General features: G+C 37.3%; 1 protein-coding gene across 31 annotated transcripts in view; it reads left to right on the top strand.

The window, feature by feature from the left end:
* NEB (nebulin) overlaps positions 1-17,760 on the top strand; it is a 136,443-nt gene that overhangs the window by 5,145 nt on the left and 113,538 nt on the right. For all 31 annotated transcript variants that reach the window (XM_019470416.1, XM_019470440.1, XM_019470434.1 and 28 more), the window contains 20 exons: positions 2,432-2,476; positions 4,971-5,177; positions 6,154-6,261; positions 7,725-7,829; positions 8,139-8,243; positions 8,346-8,450; positions 9,197-9,301; positions 11,098-11,202; positions 11,398-11,505; positions 12,284-12,400; positions 13,077-13,178; positions 13,261-13,368; positions 13,463-13,567; positions 14,249-14,347; positions 14,818-14,922; positions 15,020-15,127; positions 15,802-16,113; positions 16,246-16,452; positions 17,126-17,230; positions 17,601-17,708. In XM_019470416.1, the coding sequence (XP_019325961.1) occupies positions 2,432-2,476; positions 4,971-5,177; positions 6,154-6,261; positions 7,725-7,829; positions 8,139-8,243; positions 8,346-8,450; positions 9,197-9,301; positions 11,098-11,202; positions 11,398-11,505; positions 12,284-12,400; positions 13,077-13,178; positions 13,261-13,368; positions 13,463-13,567; positions 14,249-14,347; positions 14,818-14,922; positions 15,020-15,127; positions 15,802-16,113; positions 16,246-16,452; positions 17,126-17,230; positions 17,601-17,708 (2,469 nt within the window). The remainder of the gene's footprint in view (positions 1-2,431; positions 2,477-4,970; positions 5,178-6,153; positions 6,262-7,724; positions 7,830-8,138; positions 8,244-8,345; positions 8,451-9,196; positions 9,302-11,097; positions 11,203-11,397; positions 11,506-12,283; positions 12,401-13,076; positions 13,179-13,260; positions 13,369-13,462; positions 13,568-14,248; positions 14,348-14,817; positions 14,923-15,019; positions 15,128-15,801; positions 16,114-16,245; positions 16,453-17,125; positions 17,231-17,600; positions 17,709-17,760) is intronic.

Below are 17,760 nucleotides of genomic sequence, written 5' to 3'. Positions count from 1 at the left end.
TGTGCGGCCGCGAGCGGCGCCTCAGAGAGGGCCTCGGCAAGTGAGGCGAGCAGGGCGGCGGCGGGCTCTGCGTTTGCACAGCGGCTCCGGTCCGAGCGGGCTCTGGCGCCTCCGGCTCCCGGCCGCTGTGGGGAAAGCGAAGCTGCCAGCGGGGGAGCAAAGCCCACAGAGCGCTGCAGGCAGGGACATAGCCCTTGTTGCCTCTCCAGTGGGAGAGGTGTTCTGGTCAGGTCACTTGGTTGCACTGCAGGTTGCTGAAGGAAGAGGTGAGCAGGCTTTGTGCCATCATGGAAGATGAAGAAGAGGCTGACAGCGCCTTCATGAAAAGCAAGAGGCAGAGCCACACATGGCAAGGAAGGAGTGCCAGTTGGAGACCCTGGTTAAATGGGTGATGGAAGGTGGCTGTCAGGATGGAGAAGGCAGGAAGCTCATGGTTTCCAGCAACAGGAGGAAGGTTTGTGCTCCACCTGCAGATCTGCCACTTCAGAGTAGTTCTTTAGGCAGGTGGAGAAAGCCTCACAGGCAGAGCCCCTGTGCTTATGGATGGCTTTGACCACCCCAGTATCTGCTGGAAGGGCCTATGGCTGGGCACAAGCAACCTAGGAAATTTCTGGAAAGTACCAAAGATAAATTTCTTGGTGCAGTCGATTGATGAACTAACTAGGAGAGATGCTCTGCTGGACATGCTACTCACAAACAAGAAAGAACCGCTGGAAGATGCAGAGGTCAAGGGCAGCTATGGCTGCAGTGACCACGAGACTGTGGAGTTGAAGATTCAGAGAGGAGTGAGCAAGATAAACAGAATTACAATCCCAGACTTAAGAAGAGCAGATTTGGGCCTGTTCAGGGACCTGCTTGGGAAGATCCCATGGGAAACAGCCCTGGAGGGCAAAGGGGCCCAGGGGAGCTGGCTGATCCTCAAGAACAATTTTCTCAAGAATGGTTCAGTCCAATGTGCAGAAGTTGAACACAGCAGAAGGCTGGTATGGATGAACAGGGAGCTCCTGACTGAGCTCAAACACAAAAAAAGAAGTATGCTGATGGTGGAAGCAGGAGCAGGCCACTTGGGAGGAACATAAAGACATAAGACATTATAAACTCCATTCCTACATGCATGGGCAAAGGTCAGCTGGAGCTGAAGCCAGCAAGGGAAGTGAAGAACAGCAAGAAAGGTTTCTGCAAGTGCCATCAGCAGCAAAAGGAAAGCTAAGAGAGTGTGGGACCATAGTACAGTGGGCAGGGAAGCTAGTGACAAGGAACAGGCAAAATGCTGAGGTACATGAAGCCTTTTTTGCCTCAGGTTTGAGAAGGCTTGTCCTATAGTCTTCGACATCTTTGAGATTCCTAGCAGAGATGTGGGAGTGAAGTAGTAGCCACAGCAGAGGAAGACAGAGTTAGGGATGACTTTAACCCACTGGGATGTACATAATTCTGTGGGACCAGAGGGGATTGATCCAGGGGTGCTGAGGGAACAGGCTGATGACATTGCAAGGCTGCTATCATCTTTGAAAGCTCATAGTGATGCAAGGATGTTCCTGGCGACTGGAAAAAGACAGATGTCGTACCCATCTTCAAGAAAGGCAAGAAGGAAGATCCAGGGAACTACAGGCTGGTCAACCTCACTTCAGTCCTGGGGAAGGCTATGGAGCAAATCCTTTTAGAAGCTATTTACAAACACGTGAAAGACATGAAGGTCATGGGGAGCAGTGAACATTGATTTATCAAGGGCAAATCATGGCTGACCAAACTCATTGCTTTTTATAATGAGTTCACTGCTGCTATGGACAAGGGGAGACCAGTCAATGTTGCATACGATACCAGTGAATGTTGCATACCTTGACTACTTTAGGAAGAACTCTGAAACAGTCTCCCATAGTCTTCTTATTACCAAATTAATGAGATGTGGGATGGATAAGTGGACAATAAAGTGGGTGGAAAATTGACTGGGCTGCTGAGCTCAGAATTGTGATCAGTAGTACAAAGTCTAGCTGGCAGCCAGTAATTATTGGTGTCCTTCAAGGATCTGTAGGTAGGAACAACTCTTGAGGGCAGCCTTGGAGAGAGAAACCTATTACAGTCCTCTCAGCCTATTACCAAACACTTGGAAAATCCTAGGTTTTGGAATGCTGATTCTTTCTTTTAGTGTGGTCATCATTGTCTTCCCTTTTGCAGGTAAAATTAGATAATGATCCTTCATTAATTACTTGGGAGGATGATTAATTCAGGACGGTATTAAAAAAATCCAAACATTAATGCAAAAAATGAACAGGTGTTCAGAATTACCAAGGATGCAAATGTGACTACATAGGTGCCTATGGACTACAGTCCTATTTCTCCAGAAGTGTGTTTTTAAAACAGCTCAACGGAAGCTACAATTTGCTATTCTATATGATTTGGCCTAACAATGATTTTTTTTCTCTTTTTTTAATAGTACTACATTGAAGAGACAGTTATTGAGGAGGGTGAACCACATGAGGTAAAGGTCCCTGTGACATTGCATGTGGTGTATATATGCATGTAATTAATGCATAATGCTAAATTAGTGGCCTTTTGTATTCTGAGGACTAATTTTTCATCTTAAACACACAAATATCAGTGAACAGTTGCTTCTTAATACTTTATTTCCTCTGCAAGACCCTGTTGTGGGATGATCTAAAGGACTCCTAGCTTGTTCTGAGCATCCTATCTGCCACTCTTTGGTTGCCATTAGAAGGGACTGTGGATGTGTCCATCAGAAAAGGACTGTGCTAATTTCTGTCTTGCCCTGTGTCTTGCTGATAGTCTTCCATTTGCTCTTGCCCAGCAGCTGTTTGCACAGGAGCTGACAAAATGAAGCAACAGGTTACGTTAATAACAAGAAACACAGGCAGGAAGATTACTTGGGTAGCGTTGACAGAAGCCAATCATTAGTGTTAAAGATGAACAGAATTATCGAGGATGTGAATGTGACTAGATATGTACATATGAACAACAGGCAGAAACATGCATTACACTTAAGCTTGTTAGGAAGAGAAATATAAAGAGATTCTGCCTGAAACCAGTTTACATGTATCAGTTCTGTTCCCTTCACCTTGTGTAATTTCACCAAAAAGTGGTGGTTTGCAGATTTTTTTTTTTTTTAATGTCATTGGTAACAAATATTTGAGTCACCAAGGAGTTATTACCATAATTTGAAATTCTACTTATAATGTAGATACAACCCAACTCTCTGCTATGTTACCATAAAATACTCTTTATGGCATAGGCTTATGCGGAAACAAAAACTTAATGTTTCACTTTGTGAGTGTGTTTCCTTCCAAACAAAGGATCTGTTCCCAAAGTCTTCCTGTATTTTTAATTTAATAAATACGATTTGATTAATACTGTTTGAGTGAGTAATCTAGGACTACACTTTTGAAGGAAGTGCCATCTTATTATTTTACGATTAATTAATCCACTGCGTTCATCAAGTGTTCTAAAATCCGTAGCCAGACTGGATTTAAAGGGAGCAATAGCATGACTGATTATTTCTGTGTCTGATTTGCATCAGTTTTTGAAAACAGTATTGTGGAATGAAGAATTACATATGAGCACGAATGTCTTTCTAGCTAATGTGTTTAGACCTTTAGTCTAATTCATTAGCGTCATGTGGTCCTATGAGTTATATGAAAATAAAAGCATTGTTTTGCACAAAATGCCATATTTTCAGAATCAAGCCTCTCCAAGTTTTAGAAATACATTACAACTTTTTATAAAAGCACACAGCTTCACTGTTTGTTATAAAGCTAACAGCAGGTAGTGCTGTTCTCAGTGTTCGCCTAGACAGGTTTCAAACTCTCCAGTGCTTTCAGTGCCAAAATTTAGATGAATACTTGTATGTTTGAAAATGGTTGTAAGAGAGACACTTGTGGCAGTGCTGAAGTAACTAATAACATCGTGGGACAGCATTAGTGAAATGCAATTAATGTTCACATAAATTACAAAAGGTTTGTTTACACTTCTCAATTTAGTGTTTAATGCTTGGTGCATTTTCTGGTCTGCCTCATACTAATGCAAATAGCTATCAGAAATCTCAGCTTCATGCATTCCCTTTTAAAGGCGCTTTTTTTTTTAAGCTAATTCATATGAAATAAAACTTGACACTTATTCAGGTGATTTTGGAGCACATTTTTAAGTTGTAATAATTATTTTTAAATGCTTTTAGTTAGAATCTTAGTATTAAAATTATTGCTTACAGCAGGAATATGTTGATAAACAAGTACATAAACCATTTAAATTAATTAAGGGCTTATTTCCAATGGATGCCATATCAATTGATTATATAAGTATCTCAGCTATGTCTCTGCCATGATTGTGATCTGGCTATGAGAAAATGTAGTTTAGTAGACAGTGGATTCTAGGTATTTGTTCAGTCAGCTGGTGCATCGTGTACTTACTACAAGATCCCAAAGACTTGGTCTTGTCTGTCTGCTATGTCCATTCCTTTCCTTTTGCAAGAAGAAGATAATCTTTTTGAATGACTGTATGCACCTTTGACCTGCATTCATAACTTTTGGTGACATGATTAGGAGCCCTGGCCGTGCGACGTGTGTCTTCAACACGACTTCAGCACCGAGAACGTTTCTACGCTTTGGTTTTAGCAGCCGGTGGTCCCACCTGAGAACTCCCCTGATGCCAGTGGAAGTCATGCATATAGAACAGAGACAACAGAAGCCCCACTCTTCCAGCTCCTCTGGAGAATAATTACATGAGTTTGATACAGAAATCAGCCAGTCAGTTAATTCCTTGTGGTTTTTTTTAGGTTGGGTGATGTATAGTAGGGATACTGGGTAATCCCAGTAGGAAAAGTCTCACTGATTTTCTGTCTTGCAGGTGGTTCCTGGATAAGAACTGAGCATACTTTTACTACATAGGGAAGGTGAAAAATGCTTATCATAAAATGATGATTTATAGTTATAAAGCAAGTAATTATTTTTTTTCTTTATTCCCAGGTGGTCACTGAGATCATTGAGACCATTAGCACAGACTTCACAGGTCCTAAAACTACCACCACCTATACTGTTGAGCGTGAAAAACCTTCTGTTGAGGATGCAGCACCTCCAGTCAGAAAGAAGACAATACGAACAAAAGTGGACCCATCTAAGTTTTTGACGCCTTATCTGCAACATAGTAATAAAATGAAGGACCTATTCAGTGAGGTAAATTGTCCCATGTCTTTTATTTCTTGAGGAACACCAACTTTAAAAATATTTAATAGGTATTATTGCAAACTTTCATACTACTATTTTGTCTCCTGTACTTCATTTCATGATGTGTATTAGTGTTATTTGCTTCTTTGAATTAGCCAGTGTCTTGCCCATTTCCTGCTTAAGTGCATTAGGTAATTGTTAGGCACAAAAAGTGGCTCGAGACAGATGGCTGAAGATTGTCAGAGATGTCAGTTAATAGGACTCCTGCACTATCTGACTTGGATATCCGAGTGAAGGAAGATAACGGACTAATGTCTATTGAATAGCAAACCTCAGTATTTTTTATAAGAGTATATTTCTCTATCCTTCTATATATATCCAAGAAAAATCCTTGTGCACAGTATATAGGAGCAAGCACCAACCTAAATTCCTGGTACGGGATACCAAAGTCCAGTAGACCAATACTGTAGGTTGTTGTAAAAAGTGGAAAATGGCTGCTCTGCGCAGATGTAGATGGTGTCAGATCCCTTTTCCTAAATGTTAATGTAATGTATATTACCTACCAGTGTTAATATATATTACCTACCAGTGTTCACTGTTAAAGGATTATGTGAGATCATAGGTCTAGGACTGCTACCCTCACCCACATATTTTCCTTATCTTTGGTCACTGAAACAAATGACTGTAAATTTATCAATACTAAGTGCCTAAGGAAATAAACCCCAGAGAATATAATCAATTAGGGGTCATCTAAACCAGGCTAAAGTTAGAAATGGATTTTTTCTATTGTGTCAGATGGAAGAAAGTCAGTTGGCTAAAATGAGCATAACTTGGCAAATGTAATTGAGTAATGCTAGTTTGTATTATTGAATAATCTACCCCAAATTCCTATACTAACCACTTAAGTAAATCAATAATTGCTACATACATTTCTGCCAGAGCTTTAGGATATGTATTAATTATTTTTGTCATTATTTTCTTTCAGAACAAGTACAAAGAAAAATTTAGAAAAGAAAAAGGAAAGCCATATGCTTCCACAATTGATACCCCAGAAATTCGGAGAATCAAGAAAGTGCAAGACCAGCTCAGTGAGGTAGGTAACAATTGTCATAAAAAAAAAATATTTATCAAGTGGTAAAGGAGCAAATTAAGTCACAATTTTAAATGTTAGATAAGAAGTGATATTTTTTTGATTATATTGTGATAAGGCAATCTGAACGTTTAGCAGAAACTTTATCAGATTACAAGAATGAGAAATACAGAGTATATGACAAATTTGAGTTCTATGATGTAGGTTTGAATTTAGGCCTTTCAGGAAGGGAGATGTGATGGTTCCTTTCTAGCTGAATAATAGCCCTGCTTCATTGTCCCTAAAGAGGTTTGAACATTTCTGATCAGAAGTTACAGGCACGGGAGATGATGGTGATGCCCATATCATTGAATTTGAAGATTCCACACATGATGTCCTGCAGTCATTGTAAATGATGTGCCTGATGAATTTTTGTTGAGGTTAAGTTGTGTGCTGGGTAAATAACCCTAGAATTTTGTTTTTAAAATGTGTTTAAACATTTTTGTTTTCATAAAGCAACTGAAAGTCAGTTTCCTAAAGAGATACCGGAAAAATGATGCTTAGATGCTCCAAGTGTTGCAAAATTAACTTCTGTACATCTTGTCACTTACTATGGGATTGTCCAAGATGTGTTGTCCCCTCTGTGTGAATCCCACTCTTAGTGATCTGCCGTTGAAAGCTAGACCAAGTACAATTGCCCCACTGATGCAGTGCCTCTAGTTCTGGAAGCTAGCTCATCCTCCCCTCTTTCTTTTAAGGAACGCTAGTCTACCTTTCAACAATATACCTCACAGTTTGGGAAACTGAAATCCACCTGGAAAGGCTTCTTAATTCTTCATACAGTAAATAGGGAGAATTGAGTCCCTAGGAATGGCAACCCCTAAAGTTGAAAGGGTAGTCACCTAACCTAACCGGTGTTCAGGAGAAGAGTGTGCATTAAATTCTACTCCACTCCTGACTTAGGATATATTGAGGAATGTGATGCAGTAATCCATGCGCTAATGCTGATTGAGCCTGCTGTCAAGCTGGGAGTGGTATAACCGCATTAGGATGATTTTTGTGCCCAAGCTGCTGGTTTGCCATGGTAATGTGGCTATATTGTCTTTGGCACTACAGCTAGTGTTTACATGGTAATGGGCTGTGAAATTGAGATATACTGCATAGCACGGGGATGTCTCTATCTCATTATACAGGGTGGAAGTACTCTTAGAAAGAACTGTGTGATTACAGAAGGGCACTACCTCTAAGTTGGATTCACACCTCTTGAGACTAATTGTCTCAAAGCTGCATTTCTTTCTCAGTTAATTCACAAAATCCATTTGTTTCCATAGGCTTCATTTCTAAGGAACAACTAGTCCTAAATCTTTATTGAATTCAGATTTTGGGTGTTTACAGTATTGAGTATAAAAATGTCAATATTCTGCTTTTAAAAAAAGCTGTCAGTTTTTGCTGTAAGCATAAATGTGTTTTGTTGTGCATTGATCTAGGTTAAATACCGCATGGCTGGTGAAGTTGCCAGAACTATTTGCCACGTTGATGAAAAGGCCAAGGATATAGAACATGCAAAGAAGGTGTCACAGCAAGTGAGCAAGGTGAGCGAGTTCTGACTTTCTGGAAGGGTTGTGAACATTAGTGGATCATGAGATTACTGATATGAATAAAGTTTTGAGCTCAGGGCACTAAAGCAATGTTTATAGAACAGTTTAGAAGCACAGGGAGAGGTAGCAGAGAAGTTGATAAAGCAAGTATAAGTATAATCTTAAATATTTCCAATTGGTGTCTTCAAAAGTCACTGGTTTGAGACTTTCACTTTGAAAAAATCTCTAGAGCAGGTAGTTTATTCACAAATTTAAATATTTTTCTAATAATAGAGTAACCAACGTGCTGATCTTTCCTTCCAGGTGTTATATAAACAGAACTGGGAGGAGAATAAGGACAAGTACCTGCTTCCCCCTGATGCTCCAGAGCTTGTGAATGCAATAAAAAACACAGCAATGTTCAGTAAGGTAAGCAAAAAAAATCACATGTCTAGGAAGCTGAAGTGCAAGAAGCATTCCAAGTTAGAGATTAATTCATAATGAGTATCCTGGCATTTTTCTGTTTTTAAGAAACTCTATACCGAAGACTGGGAAGGAGACAAAACATTATTCTATCCATACAATGACAGTCCAGAGCTCAGAAGGGTTGCACAGGCTCAAAAGACTCTGAGTGATGTAAGTATCAAAGCCTGATTAACAGTTGGGTCACTGTTACAGTGTAACTTGATAGTCTTTGTGGTGGACTTTGACTAGATAGAAAAACTTCATAACAGAACAGAAAATGAAAATGCCTAGGTGTGCACTGATAGCTCTGATAGTAGTGCTATTTCAGTAGGAAAGTATGTACTCTATATTAGAATATAAATTTGTTGGCAATTTAATGCTGGATTATGAATGAATGAAATAATTAATTTATTAAAGTTCTTCTGAGGTAATCAGTAAGAAGACCTCGAGTATCTCTCAAAATGTGTGGCGAACCTCTCAGGGTTGGCTGTAAGCCCAGTTCACTGTTGTGGGTCTACAAATCTGTCTCTCTAAAACAGTGATAAGAAAAGTCAAGAATTCGTGAGGCTATGTGATTTGCTGATACTTAGATAAGTAGAACTCTTCAACCGAGGATTTCAGGTCTCGCTTAAAGATTTCGGTGAATTTTGCAGATGTCCAGAAGTTCACTAGTCCATGTTTATCAGGAGCAACAGAGTAATATACTTAAACTTTCCCAGGAAACTGATTCTTTTTCACTGCCTCTTATCAAGACACTTCTCAGTAGTCCTCCAGAATACATTGATAGAAAGAGTTTATGCTGCAGTAGCTGTGGCCAGAACTACTTTTGTTAATGGTGGTGGTAGCACAGTTAAGAGTAAATGTTCTGATGCTTAGTTGGTAGTTACTGTTAATGTTTACTTCTTTCATATTTTCAGATTGTCTACAAAAAAGGGCACGATGAACGAAAATCTAAATATACTTCTCTGCCAGATCCACCTGATGTGGTACAAGCCAAGAAAGTGACAAGGCAGCTGAGTGATGTGAGTAGAATGCAGTGCTCTTCTTTCTGTAGAGACCTCACTTTTAGAGTTGGAGAGCCAAAAAGGTACCTAAAGAAAGGGAAAGTAAAAGAAAAGACCAGAGCTCATATGAAGACCCCTTTGATTTTCAGTGGCAGAAGTCAGTTCCTTTCTTCCTCAAGTGTCTTGGAGAAAATCCTGCCCAGTCTCGGGTGAAAGGCAAAACTTTATTCTTGTCAGTGAATTTAGTTTTCACAAAACATTTCTGCTTCTACCATACACACATTACTTCCTATTCTCCCTCTTTTTTTTTTGTTTCCTGCTTTACACTTTCTGTGTTTACAGGAGAAAATAGTAAACAACATTCGTTTTGCTGTTCTCTTAAATGTAAACAATGACATGTAAATATATATCTGATTTTGGAGTGAGTTACTTGCTTACAAGGAATAACTCCATTTTGCTGAAAAGCTGCCTAGGTCAACTGCGCGGAATACATTCTAAATGTTCATTTCAGTGTCAAACCATTGGACACGTACATATCCCAAGCATTAAGTTCATGGATACTAATCAGTGGAAATGTCTGGCAACTTAGATAACTGTTTCCTGATTTGCACACTGAATTAACAAGTAACATTCAACATTAAATTCCATAACTGTGTGGCATGATTAACCAAGACTCTGGCACCAGTCCCTGTCAATGAATTTTAGGTATACTTAGAATAAAACACAGCTGAGGAATGCAGGAGGTGAAGTGAAATACAGGAAGACCAACTTTTGCTGAAGAAACTGGAACTAAGTTGCATAATCTTGTAAGGCAGAAGTAGGATTTTAACTCAGTTCAGAATTTAGCTATTATGAAGAGGACATGCATGATTTTATTGCTGGGTATTGAAAATTATCAGCTGTTTAAGATTAGAGAGTTACAGTATTCACTTATGGTTCCAAAACCACTAAGAAAATACTGTAGTGAACCTGTTTGGAAGGTGAAAGAAGGTAGTATTTCATGTAGAGAAAATTTCTTTAATCTTATTCTTCCATAGTTTAAAAGCTAAATTGTCATCAAGAAAATTTTTAGACATGTAAAAAGCAAGATCAGTATCATAATTCTTTGAAATGAATAAAATAGAAAGCTATATAGGTATTTCTAAAACAATAAAATGTAGAATTTTTTAAGGTTATTTTTGGCATATATGTTCTTTATCGAAGTGGTAACAATTAAAAAGGCATTGGAGAAGTATTTTTTGTGATAAGCAGCTGTGGCTGAAAATGCATTTGGAACACAGTCAAAACTCGGGAAGATGTTTTGTTATTAGACAGAAAGGAACTGTCTGTTTGAACAGTTGATACTTGATTTCCATGTGCTTGAATATAGTCTAATAGAAATCATATATACCAGGCAATCCATATATTAAAAGGGTTTGCTTATAACAAGTTTCAGCAGCAATAACAATAATTCTGGCTTAAGGGCAATATTATGTCCCAGTATTATGTGACCAGTGAGAAAAAAGAACTAAAGGAATACGTTAGTGATGTGTCATAGAGAGAATTTCTTATGAATAACTGTCTTCTAGAAGGACTTAGTTTACCTATTTATCCTTTTTTTTTGGTCAGGGAAGGTACTAAGAGAATGCTAACTGAATACTGAAGTGCTTAGGCCATATCATATTTAAGGTGTTTTTGACAATAACTGATAAAGTGGTTGTAAGGCAGATGTAAAATGTGAAGTCTTTAAAAAGAAGACTTTTAAAACCAAATCTGTCAAGTGAAAATTGAGCTGTATCTTGGGGATTAAATTTTATTTTTTGATTTCGTTATAGATTATTTACCACGAGGACTATAAAAACAAGATCAAAGGCAAGTGGAGTCAAACTCCATGCTATGATGTTGCAATTGCGAAAATGAATGCAGAAAATATAAGTATGGTAAGTGAATTCCTCAGAAAATCTTGAAATGAACAGCTTTATGCTCTGTTTATGCTAACATGGAAAATACTGATTAATTTTGCCTCCTCTATTTGTGGTATTTCTTTTTCCCTAAATAAGCTACTTTGTGGATGGCTAATTTATAATGTAAGTGCATATGATACATTGTTATCTGTTGGTCTCTGTTCCTAACAGAGAAAATACCAGGAAGACTTTGAAAACATGAAAGACCAAATCTACTTTATGCAGACTGAAACTCCAGAATATGAAGCTAATAAGCGAGTTTCAAATAATGTCAGTAAGGTATGTTATGTGTGCTCCCATTTGTTTAGCCTGAGTATAGTTCTGAAGTCAGGCCAGTTTGTGCTGAAACTGTTTTGTCAAGTGTCAAAAATATTTTCTTATATGCAAAAGATGTATTCTTGTATGCATTCCACTACGAAGCTTATAACAACTCCTAGCCATGCTTATGATCTTCCACGATAGTACCCATGAAGTGGAATTTTCTTTCAGTGAAGTAGAATTTGCTTCATTGTTCATTTTGATTATGTTATGTGCCTGATTTTTAGTTGGAACAAATCAATACTGTTAACCAAGACCAACTTAAGCTAGCTGAATTTGGCTCAGTATTTTCATATTTATTCATTCTCGCTCAGCATATCCCAGTGATGTTGTGCTGGCCCATCTTTTGTTCAAAATACAGAATTTGTTTGGCTTCTGCATTTTCTGCAATAGTATATGCATCAGCAAAGACAATCTTATGTCATTAATTGTAAGAATGTGACTATTCTGAGAGGTCAACTGATATTTGAAAAATTACAATGTTTGGAGAGGGGCTTAGAGGTGGGGACATCTACTAAATAGCTCTCACTTATCTTCTGACCCTGCCTCCCATCTCGTCATCCATGCACTCCTGTGATCTGAGTGCCTTTCATGGTCCTTTACCATCATGAATCATAAGTTAAAAAACAGGAAATTTTCCTGAAAACTTCAAGATGGTATAGGTTAGTGAGTGTTTGGCTTTTAATACTGATTTTAATACTGATTTTTACAACATCACCCTTTTTTATTTTTTTTAAAGACAAAATACAGAGCAGACTATGAAAAGAACAAAGCTATTGCAGATTATAATGTGCTTCCTGCTACAGAGAACCCATTGCTGAGGCAATTAAAAGCTGCAGGAAATGTGCTGAGTGATGTAAGTATTATCAAAGTGCAGCTGGGTGATTTTCAGTCATGTACAATAAACCAAACTCATCATTTCTTCACAAGGCTTCTCCTTTGGATCTCTTAGTATTTTTAGTTTTATAGACTGATATTTGTCATGAGATACCACCAACGAGAACAGTATAGATAAGGAGTCATTGCTCCACAGCAGAGTGTAACAATAGCTGTGGCATGTTATGAGGGGAGTTAATTACTGTATAGTTCATTTAGATCCCTGTGGAAAATGGATCACAAGATGACAGTTCTTCCCTTACTGTTTTAAGGAACTTCAGCTGATGCTGATAATGATAGAGTATGTGGTACTTTTGCATATTCATATATATTGTATTCTGGTTACTCACTGTAATGGCTTTCTTGATTTCTCTCTTCTTGCTGTTTTCATCTATATGAAAGAGATTGCATATTTCTCAGTGTCAGAAGTTCAAAAACCATTAGTCAGACCTTTCTGTCTTCCCTTACAAACCTAAGAGTCACTAAAAAAAGTTTTTTTAAAAAATCATTGGGGAAAAAGTGCCATCTGTTTTTCAGTCTTCTGGGAAAGCTTTTCTTTGCAATCATTTCACAGTTTTACTCTTGTCATTTTTAATGTGTTGTGAGTGAGTTGCAGTGAAATCTACTGCATTATCCGACATTGTTTTCTTTTGCAGAAATTATACAAAGAAGCCTATGAACTATCAAAAGGAACCAGCATGAATTACTGTGACACACCAAAGTTCCAGACTGATACTGTTCTGAAGAAGTTTAGTGATGTATGTATTTGATTTATCTTACATCGTTCAGTAGTGACACTCTTGATTACTTTTGTTTATCAACTTGTGATTATTTTTCCAGGTAAAGTATAAAGATGCATATCAAAAGAATATTTTAGGACACTATTTGGGCAGCTTTGAGGATCCACATTATACACACTGCATGGAAGTTGAAGCTATGAAGAGTGATGTAAGTGTGGTAATCATTCTGTTTTCACCATCATACTTTAATTTCAGAGAAAGCTCAATTATGGTTTCTTACTGAATGTTGATTTTATTCCTAGAAAAATTACAAAGCAGATTATGAGGAGGAAAAGACAAAATGCTACTTCCCTCAGACCATAACTCAGGAGTACGAAGCTATTAAGAAGTTAGAGCAGTGTAAAGATGTAAGTACAGGACAGGAGTGGTTATCAAGTAGCCAATTACATGCAGAGTATCTGCTTCTGAGGCACATAGAAATTTACAGTGATTCCTGTTAACTTCAATGATTCTGAATTTGGCCTTATTAGCATATATGACTTTTAAACACCATATTCATCTGTATTTCAGAGCCTTTTGTGACATCTAGTGATCAAGACAGATATAGCACAATCTTTTTTTTAACAAGTAAAAACATAAAATTAGAGGAATAGTACCAAAATAAAGAATGAACCTCAAGCATTTACCTGCTTAAGCCATTAATTTTTACATTAATCCTTTAAAAGTACTTTAGTTACTTTATTAATACTGATTTTATTTACTTTATCGATACTTGGAAAATACTTTAAATATATATTTGTATATAATATACTAAAATGTATATAATATAATGTGTATAATATATTATAATGTATACTAGACTTTTTAATATTTATATACCTATTCAATATATTTTACATTCTTTAAAAATACTTTTGAAAATTTATTTGCTCTCTGATTATGTTAAGAAGTAACATTGTACATGACAGTACTTATCTACACGCATGCCATAACTGCTAGCTATCCCAAGTAATGCTACGTTGCTATGTCTTATAAAATAGTTTTGCTTATATGCATTTTCTGCAAATATATTTCTTATCTTCCTTCAGCACACCTACAAAAAGCATCCTGATCAAACCAAATTTACTCAAGTGACTGACTCTCCGGTACAGAAGCAAGCAGAGATCAATAGCAAACAGCTGAGTGATGTAAGTAAACTTAGAAAACATGTTGCTACATTCTGACATTATCAATTTCTGCACTTTGGCCACCTTCACTTTATCATCCAGTTTTAAGAGAACTCCTGAAATGAATGCGTAGGTGAATGTGTGTGCATATACACACACACAAGCACAAACACATTTGTGTGTATTCGCAGTTCTGTTCCAGTGGAAGATCACCTGGAAATCAGATTTTTTTAGTTTTTCAATTGGCTGTTCATGTCAATTTTTAGTGTGTAGGTATGTAGTTTTGTTTATGTCCATCATTCTTAATGTATTCTTCGCATCAGTTAAGTCAATGGGGTTTATACCATTCACTTGGCAAGGACTAGGATTTCATCTCTGTCTTTGTGAGTGAGGTAACATGAGATCTTTAAGTTGTGTCACTCAGCATTATTAAGCATTTACAATCTGTAAACATTGGGCTGCTAAATTTCTTTCTTTATTTTTCTTTGCAGATAACGTATAAATCCAAAGGTGAAGAAATTATTCACAAGTACCACCTCCCTCCAGATATGCCCCAGTTTATACAGGCTAAAGTTAATGCCTACAATGTTAGTGATGTAAGTATATTTTGAATCCAGAGCTCTTGATTGAACTTACAATATGAAGTTTCTGTTAGCTAGAAACTGTTCATTCAAAATTCACCTTTTCTTCTAGAACTGTTACAAAGTGGGATTGGAGGAATTAAAATCAAGGGGATATGATCTAAAAAGTGATGCTATTCCTATCCGAGCTGCCAAGGCTGCTAGGCAGGCTGCCAGTGATGTAAGTATACGCTTCCTAAAGGAACTGTTTAATTCAAAAGAGTTTACTTAAACAATGTTTGCAATTATGTTTATTAAGGATATCTGAAGGGTAACTTCTTTACTGCCTTTTTTGAGCATGTTATTGGATGTATTTAACAGTTATATTTTTGTTGGTGTTTCATTGCTTCACTAATGTATTTGTATAATTACATTTAGAAAAGGCCGTTTCATTATGTCATTCTCTGTGAATAAATAAGCTATCTTGCACTCCAGTATGATTAAGGAAAATCATGAGTAGGACAGTAGTGGCACCTCCATGAGCAATGGACCCCTGAATTCTCTCTGTCCTTAGTTATAGGCCTGATCATAAATGAGATGAAAGACTCTAGGACATCACTGGCTTTTGGGTAGATTCTTGGGGATGGCCTCGCGGAAGTACCTTAGTATTTTAAGACTCCTCTCCCTCTTATGATCAGTACAAGTGAGATAATACTACTTTGAAAGCTAACTGATTTGTGCAGCGGTGAATTGTAAAGAGATACGTGTCTGGTTTTGTTAAGATGCATGGTCACTGACTTAAATGTGAGGGGTACTCTTTGTGGCAAACAAAGGGTAGCCTTTGCTTTTAATTTACTTACTACTAAGTTACTACACTTCAGATTATATTCTCCGTGTTCTATTATATTCTAACAGGTTAACTATAAACAAGCCTATGAACTTGCCAAGGGTAAACTCATTGGCTTCAAGAGCCTCCAAGATGATCCCAAACTCGTTCATTATATGAAGGTAGCCAAGATGCAGTCTGAACGAGAGTACAAGAAAGATTATGAGAAAACAAAAACTAAGTACAATGTTCCACTGGATATGGTCAATGTGGTCGGTGCCAAGAAGGCTCAAGAGATTGCCAGCAACACTAATTACAAGAACCTCCTACACCACTATACTTATTTACCAGATGCAATGAATGTGGAGCTGACCAAAAATATGATGGAGATTCAGAGTGATGTAAGTAAAACCTCATGTGAACAGAATTTTTTTGAGATGCGTCAAGCAAAAACTGTAAAGACTCAGCAGAGATCCCTGAGTTGTTTTTTCTAATTCCTAACTTTTAAAACATTGTTTTCACTCCTTTATTAGAATGCGTACAAAGCAGATTATAATAACTGGATGAAAGGCATTGGTTGGATCCCCATTGGCTCCCTAGAAGTAGAAAAGGCTAAAAAAGCTGGAGATGCCTTGAATGAAAAGAAGTATCGTCAGCATCCAGACACCATTAAATTTACAAGTGTGGTGGACTCTCCGGTAATGGTCCAAGCCAAACAGAATTCAGCTCAACTCAATGAGGTAAGTAGAGGAAGAGATGGGTGTTATAGTACAGTAGAGATGTATCTACTGAAGAGCTGAGCATTGTCTTTAAAATTTTCTGAAGTACTGTTAGCCTGAAAGTGTTTCTCTGTGTTGTCATTGTTTTGTGCTCTGATTTTGCCTGAGTAATTTCCCGGTATAAGTCTGCAAAGCTGTATGGAAATCATGTGGCTCTTTCAGTTCACATCAGCTGATTCTGTCCATTTATATTTTAAGTATATTTGAAATACATTTGATAGAAGAAATGTGAAATTTTCAAGTTGTTTATTGATGTTTTACCACCTACAATAATGAATGAATTACAGAATGTTTGATGAATCACAATATGTCCATTGTCACAAACCAGCAAGCTTTGTTTTATGTTACACTCTCCTACCATCCCTTATTATCCTACTCTTTCAGAAATGGGGTTTTATGTCCATGAAAGGGCTTAATTTTACTGAGTAAAGACTGCATAGAGCTTTTAGGGTATGTTCCTTCTATCAATAAAATCAACAATTCTGTATGAAAAGTGCAGCCTCGATCTTTATGAGATAGGTGGCAATGTACATTTATTTGCAAAATCAAACATAAACCCTCAGTTAATTTACAGTGAGCTGGGGCTAGCTATACAGGGAAAGAAGGACTTACTTCTGTATCATACATTTTACAGAAACTATACAGATCTTCTGGAGAGGAAGTTAAACATAAATATACTCTTACCCCAGATGTCCCACAGTTTATCCAAGCTAGATACAATGCAGCTAACGTCAGTGATGTAAGTGACTTCTTTGCATGTTTTACACATTGTTAACAAATTTTTGAGTAATATGTTACAGATACACTCATATTGCAGATTCCTTTCACTGATACGCAGTTCTATATAATCAACTTGTATCACTGTAATTTTTTATTCTTGGTGTCATTTGAATTTCCAACCAGATGCCATTTAGTCATGTAAACATTCAATTAATTTAATTAATAGATAAATCTGTTCTCATAAATGAAGACTGATAGTTGTATATGATCCCCACTGCGTCTGCTTCTAAAGAAAAGAATTGCCTGGAGTAGCTTAGGAGTAGCTTTGACTTGCACATAGTTCATGTGATTACTAGGTTCTCTAGAATAATACGGATTTTCTTTTTTAGGCATATTATAAACAAGGCTACCATGATCTAATAGCTAAAGGGAACAATGTGTCACTTGATGCTATTCCAATTACTCTAGCCAAGGCTTCAAGAAACATTGCTAGTGATGTAAGTATCTATTCCAGGTATACTTTTCTTAGGCATTTAGTAAAAAAGTTGT

This window comes from Aptenodytes forsteri, unplaced genomic scaffold, assembly GCF_000699145.1.
Source record: "Aptenodytes forsteri isolate BGI_AS27 unplaced genomic scaffold, ASM69914v1 Scaffold174, whole genome shotgun sequence".
NCBI lineage: Eukaryota > Metazoa > Chordata > Aves > Sphenisciformes > Spheniscidae > Aptenodytes > Aptenodytes forsteri.
This window is presented reverse-complemented; position numbering and strand designations above follow the sequence as displayed.